The 20817-nt window shown below is 44.7% G+C and overlaps 1 protein-coding gene across 2 annotated transcripts in view; it reads left to right on the top strand.

Moving 5' to 3' along the window:
• The window catches only part of CABP2 (calcium binding protein 2), a 48732-nt gene extending 29243 nt beyond the window's left edge, over nt 1-19489 (top strand). The window contains exons 2-7 of one of the 2 annotated variants that reach the window (XM_072130410.1): nt 901-1065; nt 3980-4010; nt 4385-4519; nt 6082-6191; nt 7682-7829; nt 19386-19489. In XM_072130410.1, coding sequence (XP_071986511.1) covers nt 901-1065; nt 3980-4010; nt 4385-4519; nt 6082-6191; nt 7682-7829; nt 19386-19411 — 615 coding nt within the window. In that variant the 3' untranslated portion in view covers nt 19412-19489. The remainder of the gene's footprint in view (nt 1-900; nt 1066-3979; nt 4011-4384; nt 4520-6081; nt 6192-7681; nt 7830-19385) is intronic. The other variant, XM_072130409.1, reaches the window with a different exon arrangement.
• Nucleotides 19490-20817: the final 1328 nt, after the last annotated feature.

The raw sequence follows: 20817 nt of genomic DNA, 5'->3' as shown, positions 1-20817 counted from the left end.
AGTGCCCCCTGAATAATATCACATATAGTGCCCCCTGAAAGATATCACATACATTGCCCCATGAATGATTGCACATACAGTGCTCCCAGAATGATAGCACATACAGTGCTCCCTGAATGATAGCAAATACAGTGCCCCCTGAATGATAGCACATACAGTGCCCCCTGAATGATAGCACATACAGTGCTTCCTGAATGATAGCGCACACAGTGCCCCCTGAATGATAGCACATACAGTGCCCCCTGAATGATAGCACATACAGTGCCCCCTGAATAATAGCACATACAGTGCCCCCTGAATGATAGCACATACAGTGCCCCCTGAATGATAGCACATACAGTGCCCCCTGAATGATAGCACATACAGTGCCCCCTGAATGATAGCACATACAGTGCCCCCTGAATGATTGCACATACAGTGCCCCCTGAATGATAGCACACACAGTGCCCCCTGAATAATAGCACATACAGTGCCCCCTGAATGATAGCACATATAGTGCCCCCTGGGTGATAGCACATACAGTGCCCCCTGAATAATAGCACATACAGTGCCCCCTGAATAATAGCACATACAGTGCCCCCTGAATAATAGCACATACAGTGCCCCCTGAATAATAGCACATACAGTGCCCCCTGAATGATAGCACATACAGTGCCCCCTGAATAATAGCACATACAGTGCCCCCTGAATAATAGCACATACAGTGCCCCCTGAATGATAGCACATACAGGGCCTGGGATGGTGCGGGCTAGAGGACCGGTGGAGTGACACCTATTAAAGGATGCAAAAGTCTTGAATTTGTGAAGGTGGTGAAAATCCTCAACCTGAGACTCTAATGGATGTTCCAAGGGGCTTCACACAACTGATACAGTGAATGTCATCTGCTTTCTCTCCTGTCAGGATGGGAAACATTCCCACTTGCAGCTTGCTCCTCTTTCTCCCGGTGAGGTGGGCTCAGGGATTGTCGACAGCTGGCCACGGCCCCTGCAGAGCTTTGCGGCCCTGCAGAGCCTCGCCGGGACAGCCTGCATCTTTCTGCGGCACAGCATCGCTATCACCCAGATCGTATGTATTAATCATATGTATAAAGGGTTTGTTAAATACGGGACATGCCAATGTCTGCCCATGATCGTGTCAGGTATCAGCATTCATGACAGAATGGCTCAGGGGTTGAACGGAAGACAGTCAGCTTACAGATACAACAAATGAAAACAGCTGTTAACAGTGGTGTAGGACCCGTCACTAGCAGCAGGCTCCTGCTGTAGCCTATTCAGCTCTGCTACATACAACTTTCTTCTTTCTGTGTCAATGCACACCAATGGTCATTTTCCCCAGAACTATGGGATTCTCCCTCTGGAATGTTCTGGGCTGCCAGCCAATAATACAGCCTGCTTACTACCAGGTGACCACACACAGTAAATGAAAAACATGAATAATAATATACATAAATGCATAGGCATTATACATCAGACCTATACAGGTCAGTAGGTGACGGTGACCCACCAAGCTCTCTATCAGACAGAGGCTTATGATGCAAGGCTTTTAAGCTAGCCTGCTGATGTTCAGCTTTGTCTGCCCAGTGATATAACTTTCCTAATATGGACAGTTACTCAATGTTATTGCTGTTTTAGCTCCTATCACTCAGTGGATATGCACTCAGTGGAGGACAGGGATGGATGCAACACAGTTGCATCCGTCCCCCGTAGTCTATTATGGCCTATCTGTCCTTAAAGGGGTTTGCCTATTAAAAAAGTTCTAAAATTGTAATCTCCTAGTCATGTTTACACAATAAAGATAATGTTTAACCCCTTACTTTACAATGTTACTCAGTGTTATTGCTGTTTTAGCTTCTATTACTCGGATGGTTGGTGTAAGGTTCCAGCGTGTGTGTGTGGGGATGGGGGCTCTCTAAGCAAATACTTCATGATTCCTCTGTGCTGTGAGATGCTGTGTGCTGACAATGTACTTAGATTATCAAGTACAGAGTTTATCTACACTTTCATTTGGTTCTGAACATTCTGACACATAGAAAAAGAGAGATGAGACAGATTACAGACGATGAGATCCATGAAATTGATGTAAAAGCTGACTCTCTAAGCTCTGCTCTCTCGCCTATAACATACACACCGCCAGCTCTGCTATATGCCTCCCTCAGATAAATACCTTGGGGGTTATTTATCGTTAGACCAGCTCATTGGGTTGGTTCTATGTCTATTTTTGGTACTCCACTTCAGATTCATTAAAATGGCTTTAGTGGTCTATTATGGTCTATTTTCTGTCCAAAATAAGTCTCAAAATGCATAGAAAAGCAGGGACTAGAGTTACTATGAGACTTTATATGAGATTTTTTGCAAAAGTCTTAAGTAACGTCTCTGGCTTTGCACGGTGTAGCACTGGCAGTAGTTTTATGTTTGCGGCAGATTAATAAAGAGGTGTATATGGTCCTGTGAGAATTTTTAGAAGTGAAAAGTCTCAAAAAGCCTTAATGTGACTACTTTTAGACTGTTTTACGCCAAAAAAGCACAGGAAAACCAATGATAAATAGCCCCCCCTTATCTGTCTGTATCTTGTAAAGTCGGTCTCTGCACAAGTGTCTGTGTCTCAGTTAGTTTTGTAATGCAGGTGGAGGGGCAGGAGGCAGAGAGCACTGCAGTGTGCAGACAAGAGAAGCTATTCATGAGAAGAATCTGAACATAGTCAGAATATTTACGGTCGGTTACCAGGGCAGCCAAAATTGTGTACAGAAGGCCTGATAGAGACAGGTTGGACTTATCTGTGAAATGCTGAATGCATATAAGAAACTTGTCATTACACACGGGAGTAAGATACCACATACTCCTTATCACAGATATCTTCAGATGCAGTGGGACAGATTTACTTACCCGGTCCGTTCGCGATCCAGCGGCGCGTTCTCTGCGCTGGATTCGGGTCCGGCCGGGATTAATCAAAGCAGTTCCTCCGACGTCCACCAGGTGGCGCTGCTGCTCTGAAGTCCGCTGGAATGCCTCAAAATACACCGGCCTATCCAGGATGAAGGTGAGTGAAATTTTCGCGACTTTTCCGAATCCATCGGGTTTTCGTTCGGCCACGCCCCCCGATTTCCGTTGCGCGCATGCCGGCGCCGATGCGCCACAATCCGATCGCGTGCGCCAAAAACCCAGGGCAATTCAGGTACAATCGGCGCAAATCGGAAATATTCGGGTAACACATCGGGAAAACGCGAATCGGGCCCTTAGTAAATGACCCCCAGTGTGTCCAGCAGTGGCATCTTCTTGGGTGTATGTGCCACTGCCATGTGACTGCTGGATCGTGTAGTACTACATTGTATACAGAACATAGATCACACTGGAAAATATCCCTGAGGGCTGTGTAATCCATCTCCCGGAGATGTCAGTAAATTGGCTGGATGTCCACGATTACCTACATTGCTGGGGATTATGTGAACCTGCTCCCCGCAGAACCCACATTATTCTACTGGGATTAGTATATTATTTCTTATATGGTATAGCTGCACGTAGAGACTAACCTCTGAATTATTTCCTTTTATTGCTGTGATGGCCTACAAGTCTTCACTGGCACAGCAGTGGGGAGGAGGGGGGGTTAAATGTAATGTGCCATGTGACCCTGGTGTGAGGGGCTCCATCAGAACTACCAGTGCTAAGACTGGCATGAAGTTACATGGGCTACAGATACTGCTGATGGTGTTGGCCTCCAACCCATGACCAAAGTCCTTACTATGACCACCCCAGGGGTCTAATGACTGGCAGCCCCCGGGGTCGAAGACCAAAACATAGGGGTCGCCTAAAGCCTTCGGCACCACGATTTTATCACGTTGTTAGCGAGAATCCAATACTCTTGTACATGGCTTGGGGTCACAGCAACATGAGGAACTGTATTGCGGGGTCACAGCATTACAAAGGTTGAGAACCACTGATATAGACACACTCTCTTTCTTACAAATCCTCATCTTTTATTCCAGGACAGAGAGCTGAGACCAGAAGAGATTGAAGGTAAGACTCTATAATATCTCTCCATGTTCCTGGTGTCCACCCTCTAACCTTTCAGCTTATCTGGACTTAGGCTACTCCTATGGTTGGATATAATACTAGCTGGAGACCATAGAAATGGTTCCATAGAAAATAGTTGTAGTCGTAGTCAGGTTGGAAGAGGTCAGAGGGAGTTCTGGTATTCATGTGTGCTGGGACATTGAAGGCAATGGTCAACTCCCACCCCACACATAAGCATTTATGGGAAAGAAATGGTGAATGAACATATCAGGCTAGACTACATGATTCAGTAGATACACCTCAATGTTGTAAGCCATAATATTCTCCTCCTCTCTTCTGTGCCCAGTTTTACTAATGACATCATCTTAACTCCCCAGAGCTCAGAGAAGCCTTCAAGGAGTTTGATCGGGACAAGGATGGCTTCATTGGATACAAGGAGTTGGGCGAGTGCATGAGAACCATGGGATACATGCCTACTGAAATGGAGCTCATCGAACTATCCCAAAAAATCAGTTAGTATCTGAGTCGATAAAGTACTGTAAATCATTTGGAAAGTGTGATCCTTGTAGAACTTCAGAGATACCCTGAGTCTTCAAGGAAGTAGAAAGGCGGGACAGGAAGGAGAGGGAGGAGGGACGTACAGCTGCAGATTTGATTGGTCATGGCACGCAGCACTGATTTACCACATTAATATTGAAACCTCACTTTCATGTAAATATGCTAAAATACTACATGAAGGCAGGCATCCCATACTCTCCTCCATAGTACTAGTGAGCAGAACTTTGGTCTAACACCGGCTCAGTTTAAAGCGTAACCGTCATTTGAGATAATATTCTATATTGTGGTGAACATTTTTCTGATATACTTCATTAACAAATTCTTCTTAGTTAGTAAAAAAGAAAAATCTCCTCCCTCCCATTGAGATATGTATTCCACCCTGTACAGTGTGTGTCTATGGAGGCTGCATGAGCTCACATCTAATCTTTCTGTGTTTGGTTACACAGCTTTGAGATGCAAGGATTAACCCCTTTACGTTCATAGTTCCTCAAAGTCCTCCCATAGAGATACATATTTCAGCCTGTACAGTGTGTGTCTATGGAGGATGCATAAGCTCACATCTCATCTAACTGTGTTTGGTTACACAGCTTTGAGATGCGAGGATTAACCCCTTTACGTTCATAGCTCCTCAAGGTCCTTCCATAGAGATACATTTTTCAGCCTGTGCAGTGTGTGTCTATGGAGGATGCATGAGCTCACATCTAACCCTGTGTTTGGTTACACAGCTTTAAGATGGGAGGATTAACCCCTTTATTTTCATAACTCCTCAAACTCCTCCCTCCAATAGAGATGCATATTCCAGCCTGTACAGTGTATTTCTATGGAGTCTGAAGGAGCTCTCATCTTATCTCCCTGTGTTTGGTTACACATCTCTGAGATTGCAGGATTAACCCCTTTACTTTCATAGCTCCTAAAGCTCCTCCCATAGAGATGTGTATTCCACCCTCTACAGTGTGAGTCTATGGAGGCTGCATGAGCTTAAATATAATCTTACTGGGGCACATTTACTTACCCTGTCCAGTCGTGATCCAGTGGCGCGTTCTCCAACGAGGATTCGGGTCTGCCGGGATTCACTAAGGTCTGTGCGCCCGATATCCACCAGGTGTCGCTGCTGCGCCGAGGTCCGCCGGAGTTCACCTTTTTTTATGTATTTTCTTTTATTACCTCTTTATTACTTCATATTTAGCTTTCTGACCTGATAACCGGAACTCAAACACCCTACTTCTCTTCAACAACCACAAGGCTACATATTAAGATTCTGTCTGCCTGCGGCCACCACTAGGGGGAGCTTACATTATACATTCTCATACAGTCTTTATACAGCCTGACCACCAGGGGAGCTATACACAGTGGTATGCAATAATCTCTCCTCATGCAGGCAGCCAGAACTAAATCACTTACCTTTCATGATGGGCGGCTGCCTACTATAAGATACATGATACCATTTAGGATTGGCCCCTATTGTCCCTGTCAGGATGTGATGCTGCTTGCTCTAAATTATTCTTTTTGACCTCAGCAGGGGGTAAAGTTGACTTTGAAGACTTTGTAGAACTAATGGGACCCAAACTTCTGGCAGAGACAGCCGACATGATTGGTGTGAAAGAGTTGCGAGATGCCTTCAAGGAGGTAATATATGATATTATGTAACGAGTGAGGCCAAGGGTAACACAATATTACTATGTAGCGCTATAGACAGTCCCTGTGATCCCACAAGGAGGAGGCGCTCACCTGTTATGGCCAATGTAGGTAAATAAACTGGGACACATTTACTTAGGGCTTTGCCCCAGTTTTCTGTTGGACTTTGCAGGTTCTTTTAGGTGCAAACTTCTTGCACAGGTATATAAGAAGTGCCTGCGGCACATTTGTGTTGCACGTGACCCTTTTGTGGCACGGGAGCACTAGTCATCATGTGACACGGATTAGGGGGGGCGTTCCGGCGCTCAGACCATGTGCCACAATCAACATGCAAAGTCCGACAGAATGGTGTCACACAATGATGTCGCAAAATGATTGCCTCAAATTTAGATTATGCAGAATATGAAACGCACCTGGATAGATGCTAAATTGACCTTTGATTTGTGCAAAGAACCAAATACAATATATATATCTCCTTATTAACAAAAAATGAATAAAATACATAAAGTGAAACTTATCTTCTATGAAGATAAAAGAACCAAATGTGTTTAAAGGGCATCTACTACCAGAATGAAGGGTAGTAAACCAAGCACACTGACATACTGGTGCGTGCTCCCTCTGGCAGGATCTGCTCTTCTTTCAGCTTCTTATGTCCTGTTTTTTTTTTTTTTTAAAGACTTTTAAAATTATGCAAATGAGCCTGAGGGTCTCTGGGCTCCATAGGTTTTGATAGAGCCCGGAGCTCCTCAGGCTCATTTGCATCATTTTGAAAACCTTTTTAATTAAAAACCAGGGCATAGAAAGCTTAAAGAAACATGCCAGAGGGGCGCACACCAGTATGTCTGTGTATGGTTTACACTCCTGCATCCTGGTGTTCAATGTCCTTTAAGTAAGTTAAACAAGAGAAATACTAACCAATTGCCACTAGATATCTCTATAGGTCAAATATTAAAGGGGTTGTCCGAGACAAAAAAACACATTGGTAGCCTGGAGGGGGCTGCTTAAATAAATATTTACTTACGTCTGCGGGTCCCTCGCGGCGTCCCACACTCTAATCTCTCTGGTTCTTGTTCCTGTAAGCAAACAGGGGCACAGAAGCCGCAATGCGTTCAGCTTCCGGACGGCCGGGATAGCTGCCCACCTGTCCTGCATTATACAGTGCTGGGAATAGGGACTGAACGCTTCTGTGCTCCTGTTTGTTTACATGCGCACAGACCAGAGAGACGGCAGTGCGGGACGCCGAGAGGGACCATTGTTTTAAGCAGCCCCCTCCCAGCCACCAATGTTTTTTTTAGGGTTTCCTTTAATAGGAATAAGATGGCTTGATGAGCAATACTATCAGTGAAGCCTATCCAACCCTAGGTGTGCCCCAACGCGTGTTCCGCCAATTCTTCCTAACTCATTACCTAGGCACGAGTGGGTTTTTAGTCAGAGCGCCCCCTATGCCTTGCCTTGTACTGACTTATCTCTACATCATGCAGTTTGACTCGAATGGTGATGGCAGGATCAGCACACGGGAGCTGCGCGAGGCTATGAAGAAACTGCTCGGACAACAGCTCGGCCCCCGCGAAGTGGATGAAATCCTGAGAGATGTGGATGTCAATGGGGATGGACTTGTAGACTTTGAAGGTAGAGTGTTGTTTATTATATTCCAGTTACACTGGAAGTGTGTCCTTACACTGCTGTGCTCTGTGCTCTCTGCAATGCGCCGCACCACAGCCTCTCCCCTGTCCTCTTCTGGAGCATTCCACCAGGCGTCTGGTACAGCGCTAACTTGTAGCACATGTGAGGGGCGGTGGAGGAGATGAATGCAGTGAGCACAGCAGTGTGAGGACATGCCTCACTGTACACATGAAGAAGCTATTCCTGACAGTCCTGCAGCCATTAACAACACCCAAGGATGTGTACGACTGCTCACAGCCATTGATGAAGGTCAAAATTACATAAATGAACGGTTCGGATACTAATAGTAAACTTTGTAATATACATTGGGGGTCATTTACTAAGGGCCCGATTCGCGTTTTCCCGACGTGTTACCCGAATATTTCCGATTTGCGCTGATTTCCCCTGAATTGCCCCAGGATTTTGCCGCACGCGATCGGATTGTGGCGCATCGGCGCTGGCATGCACGCGACGGAAATCGGGGGGCGTGGCCGAACGAAAACCCGACGGATTCGAAAAAACCGTCGCATTTAAAAAAAAAAAAAAAAGTTGTCGCGAAACTTGCACTTACCTTCACTAGGAATAGGCCGGTGAACTTGAGTGCATTTCGGCGGACTTCAGCGCAGCAGCGCCACCTGGTGGACTTCAGAGGAACTGCCTTAGTGAATCCCGGACGGACGCGAATCCACGGCAGAGAACGCGCCGCTGGATCACGAATGGACCGGGTAAGTAAATCTGCCCCATTGTATCTCTTGCTGCGTCTTCTCTTCTATTTAACCCGTTAACGCCGAGGCTCTTTTTCGTTTTTGCGTTTCCATTTTTCAGTCCTCAACTTCAAAAATCTATAACTTTTTTATTTTTCCATGTACAGAGCTGTGTGACGGCTTGTTTTCTGCGTAACAAATTACACTTTATAGTGACGGTATCTAATATTCCATGCCATGTACTGGGAAGCGGGAAAAAAATCCAAATGCAATTAAATTGGTGAAAATACGCATTTGCGCCATTTTCTTGTGGGCTTGGATTTTACGGTTTTCACTGTGCGCCCCAAATGACAGGTCTACTTTATACTTTGGGTCGGTGCGATTACGGGGATCACAAATTTATAAAGGTTTTATAATGTTTTCATACAATTACAAAAATTAAAACCTCCTGTACAAAATTTTTTTGGGGGGGATTTTGTCATTTCTGGCGCCAATAACTGTTTTACACTTTTGTGTACGGAGCTGTGGGTGGTGTCATTTTTACGACTATTGATGACGTTTTCAAGGATTCTATTTTTAGGACTGTAAGACCTTTTTATTGATTTTTTTTTTTATTTTTTGATATATATTTTGATAGATCGGTCATTTTCGGATGCGGAGATACCTAATGTGTTTATGATTTTTACTTTTTATTTATATCAGTTCTAGGGAAAGGGGGGTGATTTGAATTTTTACATTTTTTTTATATAATTTTTTTCTTTTAACTTTTTTATTTCTATTTTTCAGACCCTCTACAGTACTTTAACCCTAGGTTGTCTGATTGATCTCTACATACAGATTATACACCACCACTAGGGGGAGATCACTACATACAGATTATACACCACCACTAGGGGAGATCACTACATACAGATTATACACCACCACTAGGGGGAGATCACTACATACAGGTTATACACCACCACTAGGGGGAGATCACTACATACAGATTATACACCACCACTAGGGGAGATCACTACATACAGATTATACACCACCACTAGGGGGAGATCACTACATACAGGTTATACACCACCACTAGGGGGAGCTCACTACATACAGATTATACATCCACCACTAGGGGGAGATCACTACATACAGAATATACACCACCACTAGGGGGAGCTCACTACATACAGATTATACATCCACCACTAGGGGGAGATCACTACATACAGAATATACACCACCACTAGGGGGAGCTCACTACATACAGATTATACACCACCACTAGGGGGAGCTCACTACATACAGATTATACATCCACCACTAGGGGGAGATCACTACATACAGAATATACACCACCACTAGGGGGAGCTCACTACATACAGATTATACACCACACTAGGAGGAGCTCACTACATACAGATTATACACCACCACTAGGGGGAGATCACTACATACACATTATACACCACCACTAGGGGGAGATCACTACATACAGATTATACACCACCACTAGGGGGAGATCACTACATACAGATTATACACCACCACTAGGAGGAGATCACTACATACAGATTATACACCACCACCAGGAGGAGCTCACTACATACAGATTATACATCACCACTAGGGGGAGATCACTACATACAGATTATACACCACCACTAGGGGGAGCTCACTACATACAGATTATACACCACCACTAGGGGGAGATCACTACATACAGATTATACACCACCACTAGGGGGAGCTCACTACATACAGATTATACACCACCACTAGGAGGAGATCCCTACATACAGATCATACACCACCACTAGGGGGAGCTCACTACATACAGATTATACACCACCACTAGGAGGAGATCACTACATACAGATTATACATCACCACTAGGAGGAGATCACTACATACAGATTATACACCACCACTAGGAGGAGATCACTACATACAGATTATACACCACCACTAGGGGGAGATCACTACATGCAGATTATACACCACCACTAGGGGGAGATCACTACATACACATTATACATCACCACTAGGAGATCACTACATACACATTATACACCACCACTATGGGGAGATCACTACATACAGATTATACACCACCACTAGGGGGAGATCACTACATACAGATTATACACCACCACTAGGAGGAGATCACTACATACACATTATACACCACCACTAGGGGGAGATCACTACATACAGATCATACACCACCACTAGGGGGAGATCACTACATACACATTATACACCACCACTAGGGGGAGATCACTACATACAGATTATACACCACCACTAGGGGAGAACACTACATACAGATTATACATCCACCACTAGGGGGAGATCACTACATACAGAATATACACCACCACTAGGGGGAGCTCACTACATACAGATTATACACCACCACTAGGAGGAGCTCACTACATACAGATTATACACCACCACTAGGGGGAGATCACTACATACACATTATACACCACCACTAGGGGGAGATCACTACATACAGATTATACACCACCACTAGGGGGAGCTCACTACATACAGATTATACATCCACCACTAGGGGGAGATCACTACATACAGAATATACACCACCACTAGGGGGAGCTCACTACATACAGATTATACACCACCACTAGGAGGAGCTCACTACATACAGATTATACACCACCACTAGGGGGAGATCACTACATACACATTATACACCACCACTACGGGGAGATCACTACATACAGATTATACACCACCACTAGGAGGAGATCCCTACATACAGATCATACACCACCACTAGGGGGAGCTCACTACATACACATTATACACCACCACTATGGGGAGATCACTACATACAGATTATACACCACCACTAGGGGGAGATCACTACATACAGATTATACACCACCACTAGGAGGAGATCACTACATACACATTATACACCACCACTAGGGGGAGATCACTACATACACATTATACACCACCACTAGGAGGAGATCACTACATACAGATCATACACCACCACTAGGGGGAGCTCACTACATACAGATTATACACCACCACTAGGGGGAGCTCACTACATACAGATTATACACCACCACTAGGGGGAGATCACTACATACAGATTATACACCACCACTAGGAATAGCTCACTACATACAGATCATACACCACCACTAGGGGGAGATCACTACATACAGAATATACACCACCACTAGGAGGAGCTCACTACATACAGATTATACACCACCACTAGGGGGAGATCACTACATACAGATTATACACCACCACTAGGGGGAGATCACTACATACAGATTATACACCACCACTAGGAGGAGATCCCTACATACAGATCATACACCACCACTAGGGGGAGCTCACTACATACACATTATACACCACCACTATGGGGAGATCACTACATACAGATTATACACCACCACTAGGGGGAGATCACTACATACAGATTATACACCACCACTAGGAGGAGATCACTACATACACATTATACACCACCACTAGGAGGAGATCACTACATACACATTATTCACCACCACTAGGGGGAGATCACTACATACACATTATACACCACCACTAGGAGGAGATCACTACATACACATTATTCACCACCACTAGGGAGAGATCACTACATACACATTATACACCACCACTAGGGGGAGATCACTACATACACATTATACACCACCACTAGGAGGAGATCACTACATACAGATCATACACCACCACTAGGGGGAGCTCACTACATACAGATTATACACCACCACTAGGGGGAGCTCACTACATACAGATTATACACCACCACTAGGGGGAGATCACTACATACAGATTATACACCACCACTAGGAGGAGCTCACTACATACAGATCATACACCACCACTAGGGGGAGATCACTACATACAGAATATACACCACCACTAGGAGGAGCTCACTACATACAGATTATACACCACCACTAGGGGGAGATCACTACATACAGATTATACACCACCACTAGGGGGAGATCACTACATACAGATTATACACCACCACTAGGAGGAGATCCCTACATACAGATCATACACCACCACTAGGGGGAGATCACTACATACACATTATACACCACCACTATGGGGAGATCACTACATACAGATTATACACCACCACTAGGGGGAGATCACTACATACAGATTATACACCACCACTAGGAGGAGATCACTACATACACATTATACACCACCACTAGGAGGAGATCACTACATACACATTATTCACCACCACTAGGGGGAGCTCACTACATACAGATTATACACCACCACTAGGGAGAGATCACTACATACACATTATACATCACCACTAGGGGGAGATCACTACATACAGATTATACACCACCACTAGGAGGAGATCACTACATACAGATCATACACCACCACTAGGGGGAGCTCACTACATACAGATTATACACCACCACTAGGGGGAGCTCACTACATACAGATTATACACCACCACTAGGGGGAGATCACTACATACAGATTATACACCACCACTAGGAGGAGATCACTACATACAGATTATACACCACCACTAGGGGGAGCTCACTACATACAGATTATACACCACCACTAGGGGGAAATCACTACATACAGATTATACACCACCACTAGAGGGAGCTCACTACATACACATTATACACCACCACTAGGAGGAGATCACTACACTACAGATTATACACCACCACTAGGGGGAGATCACTACATACACATTATACACCACCACTAGGGGGAGCTCACTACATACAGATTATACACCACCACTAGGAGGAGATCACTACACTACAGATTATACACCACCACTAGGATGAGATCACTACATACAGATTATACACCACCACTAGGAGGAGATCACTACATACAGATTATACATCACCACTAGGGGGAGATCACTACATACAGATTATACACCACCACTAGAGGGAGATCACTATATACAGATTATACACCACCACTAGGGGGAGCTCACTACATACAGATTATACACCACCACTAGGGGGAGCTCACTACATACAGATTATACACCACCACTAGGGGGATATCACTACATACAGATTATACATCACCACTAGGAGGATATCACTACATACAGATTATACATCACCACTAGGGGGAGATCACTACATACAGATTATACACCACCACTAGGGGGAGATCACTACATACACATTATACACCACCACTAGGGGGAGATCACTACATACACATTATACACCACCACTAGGGGGAGATCACTACATACAGATTATACATCACCACTAGGAGGAGATCACTACATACAGATTATACACCACCACTAGGAGGAGATCACTACATACAGATTATACACCACCACTAGGGGGAGATCACTACATACAGATTATACACCACCACTAGGAGGAGATCACTACATACAGATTATACACCACCACTAGGGGGAGCTCACTACATACAGATTATACACCACCACTAGGGGGAGATCACTACATACAGATTATACACCACCACTAGGGGGAGCTCACTACATACACATTATACACCACCACTAGGAGGAGATCACTACATACACATTATACACCACCACTAGGGGGAGCTCACTACATACAGATTATACACCACCACTAGGGGGAGATCACTACATACAGAATATACACCACCACTAGGAGGAGATCACTACATACAGATTATACACCACCACTAGGGGGAGCTCACTACATACAGATTATACACCACCACTAGGGGGAGCTCACTACATACAGATTATACCCCACCACTAGGGGGAGCTCACTACATACATATTATACACCACCACTAGGAGGAGATCACTACATACAGATTATACACCACCACTAGGGGGAGATCACTACATGCAGATTATACACCACCACTAGGGGGAGATCACTACATGCAGATTATACACCACCACTAGGGGGAGATCACTACATACAGATTATATACCACTAGGAGGAGATCACTACATACAGATTATACACCACCACTAGGGGGAGCTCACTACATACAGATTATACATCACCACTAGGGGAAGCTCACTACATACAGATTATACATCCACCACTAGGGGGAGATCACTACATACAGAATATACACCACCACTAGGAGGAGATCACTACATACAGATTATACACCACCACTAGGGGGAGATCACTACATACAGATTATACACCACCACTAGGAGGAGATCACTACATACAGATTATACACCACCACTAGGAGGAGATCACTACATACAGATCATACACCACCACTAGGGGGAGCTCACTACATACACATTATACACCACCACTAGGGGGAGATCACTACATACAGATTATACACCACCACTAGGAGGAGATCACTACATACAGATTATACACCACCACTAGGAGGAGATCACTACATACAGATCATACACCACCACTAGGGGGAGCTCACTACATACAGATTATACACCACCACTAGGGGGAGCTCACTACATACAGATTATACACCACCACTAGGGGGAAATCACTACATACAGATTATACACCACCACTAGGGGGAGCTCACTACATACAGATTATACACCACCACTAGAGGGAGCTCACTACATACACATTATACACCACCACTAGGAGGAGATCACTACACTACAGATTATACACCACCACTAGGGGGAGCTCACTACATACAGATTATACACCACCACTAGGAGGAGATCACTACATACAGATTATACATCACCACTAGGGGGAGATCACTACATACAGATTATACACCACCACTAGAGGGAGATCACTATATACAGATTATACATCACCACTAGGGGGAGCTCACTACATACAGATTATACACCACCACTAGGGGGAGCTCACTACATACAGATTATACACCACCACTAGGGGGATATCACTACATACAGATTATACATCACCACTAGGAGGAGATCACTACATACAGATTATACATCACCACTAGGGGGAGATCACTACATACAGATTATACACCACCACTAGGGGGAGATCACTACATACACATTATACACCACCACTAGGGGGAGATCACTACATACACATTATACACCACCACTAGGGGGAGATCACTACATACAGATTATACATCACCACTAGGAGGAGATCACTACATACAGATCATACACCACCACTAGGGGGAGCTCACTACATACAGATTATACACCACCACTACATACATATTATACATCACCACTAGGGGGAGCTCACTACATACAGATTATACACCACCACTAGGGGGAGATCACTACATACAGATTATACACCACCACTAGGAGGAGATCACTACATACAGATTATACACCACCACTAGGGGGAGATCACTACATACAGATTATACACCACCACTAGGAGGAGATCACTACATACAGATTATACACCACCACTAGGGGGAGCTCACTACATACAGATTATACACCACCACTAGCGGGAGATCACTACATACAGATTATACACCACCACTAGGGGGAGCTCACTACATACACATTATACACCACCACTAGGAGGAGATCACTACATACACATTATACACCACCACTAGGGGGAGCTCACTACATACAGATTATACACCACCACTAGGGGGAGATCACTACATACAGAATATACACCACCACTAGGAGGAGATCACTACATACAGATTATACACCACCACTAGGGGGAGATCACTACATACAGATTATACACCACCACTAGGGGGAGCTCACTACATACAGATTATACACCACCACTAGGGGGAGCTCACTACATACATATTATACACCACCACTAGGAGGAGATCACTACATACAGATTATACACCACCACTAGGGGGAGATCACTACATGCAGATTATACACCACCACTAGGAGGAGATCACTACATACAGATTATACACCACCACTAGGGGGAGATCACTACATACAGATTATACAGTCACCACTAGGAGGAGATCACTACATACAGATTATACACCACCACTAGGGGGAGATCACTACATACAGATTATATACCACTAGGAGGAGATCACTACATACAGATTATACACCACCACTAGGGGGAGCTCACTACATACAGATTATACATCACCACTAGGGGAAGCTCACTACATACAGATTATACATCACCACTAGGAGGAGATCACTACATACAGATTATACACCACCACTAGGGGGAAGTCACTACATACAGATTATACACCACCACTAGGGGGAGCTCACTACATACAGATTATACATCACCACTAGGAGGAGATCACTACATACAGATAATACACCCTACACTAGGAGGAGATCACTACATACAGATTATACACCACCACTAGGGGGAGATCACTACATATACATCTGAGCAAGAGGATCGTTTAGCTTTATATGCAGACGACTTACTTTTATTTCTCTCTCCCTAGAGCGATTCAATTGATAGACACCTTCGGCTCTTTTTCTGGCCTGACGATCAATTGGGGCAAATCCCACCTTATGTATTTAGATCCATCTCGTCCCAATGCAGACCAAACACTATGTAATTTGAAACCCACTGACGGCTTTCGATACTTGGGTGTGACTCTTACAAGCTCCCCTACAAATATATTAGCGGCCAACATAGACCCCTTACTACCATTATTCAAAGATAAATTTAAAATATGGTCCTCACTCCCGTTGTCCACGCCGGGTAGAATAAATCTAGTTAAAATGATTGTCCAGCCGAAGTGCCTCTACGTCCTCCAAAATGTTTTCGTTCCCATACCACGTGCCTTCTTTGAGGCTCTAGACTCCCTACTTATCTCATTCATATGGGGCTCTTCTAGGTCCAAATTACAGTTAGCGAAACTGCAGCGCCCTAAAGACATGGCAGGTATGGCCCTACCGAACATATATTTATACTACCTTTTAGGTCAACTGAAATATTTGGGAGAATGGTTATCCCCCAAACCACCCACTAGTCCGGAATCCTATCTGGCCTCCTACCTGAACATCCCCACCCTTTGGCAGATCCTACAAGGCAATTCTACACATAGGGGCAGACTACTGCCCATACACCTAACCGCTAGGAAAGTATGGCAAGCAGCTAAAAAGATCTCACCGACCCCAGCTATTATAGCTTAGACACCGTTATGGGACAACCCCACCTTACCCCACATCTCCCAACTACAGGACATACAAGTATGGAAATCGTCCGGAGTGTTCACCCTAGCAGACTTATATGAAGATAACATTCTAATGTCCTTTGAGCAAATCAAGGGGAAATACGACATGCCAAATAACCGGTTTTACAACTATCTGCAGCTAAGACATGCCCTTTCAACACAATTCCCTGAACCCCACCTTCCCATCTCAAACTACCCACTCATTGGAGTTATACGCTCACAGGGCCCAGGTGGACTGGTCTCCATGATCTACTCCCACCTGATCCGAAGCAGAGCAGAGGCGACGCCTCTCAAGGCTGTTTCCAGTTGGAAAGAACTGATACCCGCACTAGATGAGGAAACTGTAGCAGATATTTTATGCTCCCATTTACAAGTTTCACCAGCAGTGAACAATAAAATGATACAGCTACACATCATCCACCAGAGTTATCTTACTCCCCTGAGACTTGCTAAGATGCATCGCATCCCTTCCCCGGAATGCCACAGATGCCGATTTGCCCCTGCCGCATTCTGGCACATGATTTGGGACTGCCCTGTGTTACAGTCATTATGGTCAGAGGTGATCTCCCTGCTTTCTGACATCCTAAATCTCCCAGTCCCATTACGACCAGAGATATGTTTATTTGCAATTTTGGATGAGGAACTATGGCCAAAATATGTTAAAATTTTCTTAACATCCACCCTCTTCCTAGCTAGGAAAACCATAGTCCTTAGATGGATGGACCCAAGACCCCCCACAGTGGACATGTGGAAAGGCCTTGTTAACAACATAATACCATATGAAAAAGTAGTATATAAGAACAGGAAATGTCCTGACAAATTCCATAAAATTTGGGATAGGTGGTGCTCATCCGACTTAACTGCCCACACCTCTAATGACTTATCTGATGCCCTTCGGGCCTTAGGCTAACTCCCCCCTACACCAAGACAGATCCTCCCTCATGTATAGTTTCAATGTCTGTTTTACTTGTTTGTTCCCTCTATTGGGATATATGTTAGGATTGTTAATTCCTTACCAATGAACACATCTGTTTGTCTTTCGCATATACAAATGTTCAGCATAATTGGATATAATACCTATTGTAATGATATGAGATCCTAATGCTTCCAACAACTTGCTGGTACAACGGATGTAACGCTTTTCATTTGTAATCCATTGTCACAATAAAACTGAGTTTAAAAAAAAAAAATCTTCATGCAGTGAGCTCCCCCTAGTGGCAGTGATTGTATTCTGTGAAGCAGAGATGCACTTCCTAAATGGGAATCACAGGGATCTGTCAGCGCCATCCACAGGCTACAAATAGCTGTTTAGTTTAGCTTTTCATTCTTTATTGAGGGAGGGTGAATTATTCGTATCCTGCACATTTGACATTGAGGGTTGAAGGAGCCTGCAGCTCATGAATTCACTGGTCTCCTCAGTCACAGTGTGCTGTAAATTTACCAATTTGATAGTCCACCATGATTTGATGCTGAGCTTCTTGGTAACTCATCCTAATGCTGTACAGTCAGCGGAAGCCCCTTATGTCACTATTGTCTATACCTGTAGTGTGATCACAGGAGACAATCCTTGGTGACCTACCCAGGACCAATCACCGGGTCGGGAGGGAGTGCATTTACTTCTTGTATACTGATGACCATGTAGTTCTTCATGTTGTTTTCTCTCCATTTCCAGAGTTTGTACGTATGATGTCTCGCTGAGAAGCTGTAGTGACATCGGGACTCGCCCTGTAGAAGAGGTCGTCTTTTACTATACCAAATAAATGTACAATACTGTAACGTACGTTGTGTGTCTTATTATTGCGTGACTAGAGGGATGATGCGTGATCCTGGTGGTCCTGCACCAAGACTTCTCAGATCACTTCTCCTTCAGGAAGTATAATACAAGGGGGAAAGTCCTGTCCGTACTAAGGGTCTATGACAGTGATGGCAAACCTTTTAGATGCCGAGTGCCCAAACTAAAACCGAAACCCACATATTTTTCGCAAAGTGCCGATTCGACAATTTAAACAGTAACTTATTACTCCCTGCTCTGTTACATGTTTAATTTATATAGGCACCTGAGGACACCAATACAGTAGAAATAAGGAGACGAAGTTTGGATTATCATTGTAGCTTCCTTCTAGGGTTCTGGGCTGCAGGAGGCTTTGAGTCCTATCTCGTGAACTCTGCGTTGGGGTGATGGCGCAGGTGCCCATAGAGAGGGTTCTGAGTGCCACCTCTGGCACCCGTGCCATAGGTTCGCCACCACTGGTCTATGACATGGCTCTGGAAAACCAGGAGTGTGCACAAGGATGTACTCGGCACAGGGAACCAAGGCAAACATGGAAGAGAAGAGAAGTTGCGGTGATGGTTAATGTGTAATGTATACACATATGGCCACATTACCCCAAGGCCCTCATTGGCTTCAGAAGCATTGGTCAATCATAGTCATGGCTAGTAGCTAGGGGTGTCAATTTGGCTCATTAGCTGTTTGCCCACCAATTCGGCAATACGTCAGGTCACACAGCCGAACCAGAACCAGAGTAGTTCTCTATGGATTTCCAAAATAAGCCCTTTTGTTGCTCCAGGCAAGGGGCCATTGTTCAGAAGGGTAAGGTTTTAAAGGGGTTTTCCCACAAGTTAACTTGCTGATTAATGGGGGTCTCAGTGATAAGACAGATCACAAGAACGGAGGTCCAGTGCGGTTTAAGTTACCTCCATAAGCAGAGCAGCAGGACGTGCCCCATTTATCTCTATGGACCGACAGAGATTGCTGAGCGTTGTACTGAGCAATCTCTGTCAGCTCCATAGAGATGTATGGGGCAGTCCAGCCATGCACGACCGGCTGCTCCGCTCATCTCATGTAGAGACGAAGGGTCCAAAGGAGGCACTTTGGACCCCATCGGACTCCCCATTCTGGTGATCTGTGGGGTCCCATCACTCACCTCCACCGATCAGCAAGTTAGGCCTTATCCTGTGGATAGTGTCTAATTTGTTTCGTGGGAAAACCCCTTTAATACACAGAGTAGGGCACATGCACATGACACATGACATCTTGACCATCTCTAATTTGTAGTCACTGGTACAACATCCAGGACTGTAGAACTATATAAGAAGTCGGAGGG

This window comes from Engystomops pustulosus, chromosome 11, assembly GCF_040894005.1.
Source record: "Engystomops pustulosus chromosome 11, aEngPut4.maternal, whole genome shotgun sequence".
In the NCBI taxonomy this organism is placed as follows: Eukaryota; Metazoa; Chordata; class Amphibia; order Anura; family Leptodactylidae; genus Engystomops; species Engystomops pustulosus.
The sequence above is the reverse complement of the archived record's forward strand: the minus strand, read 5'-3'. Positions and strand labels throughout refer to the sequence as shown.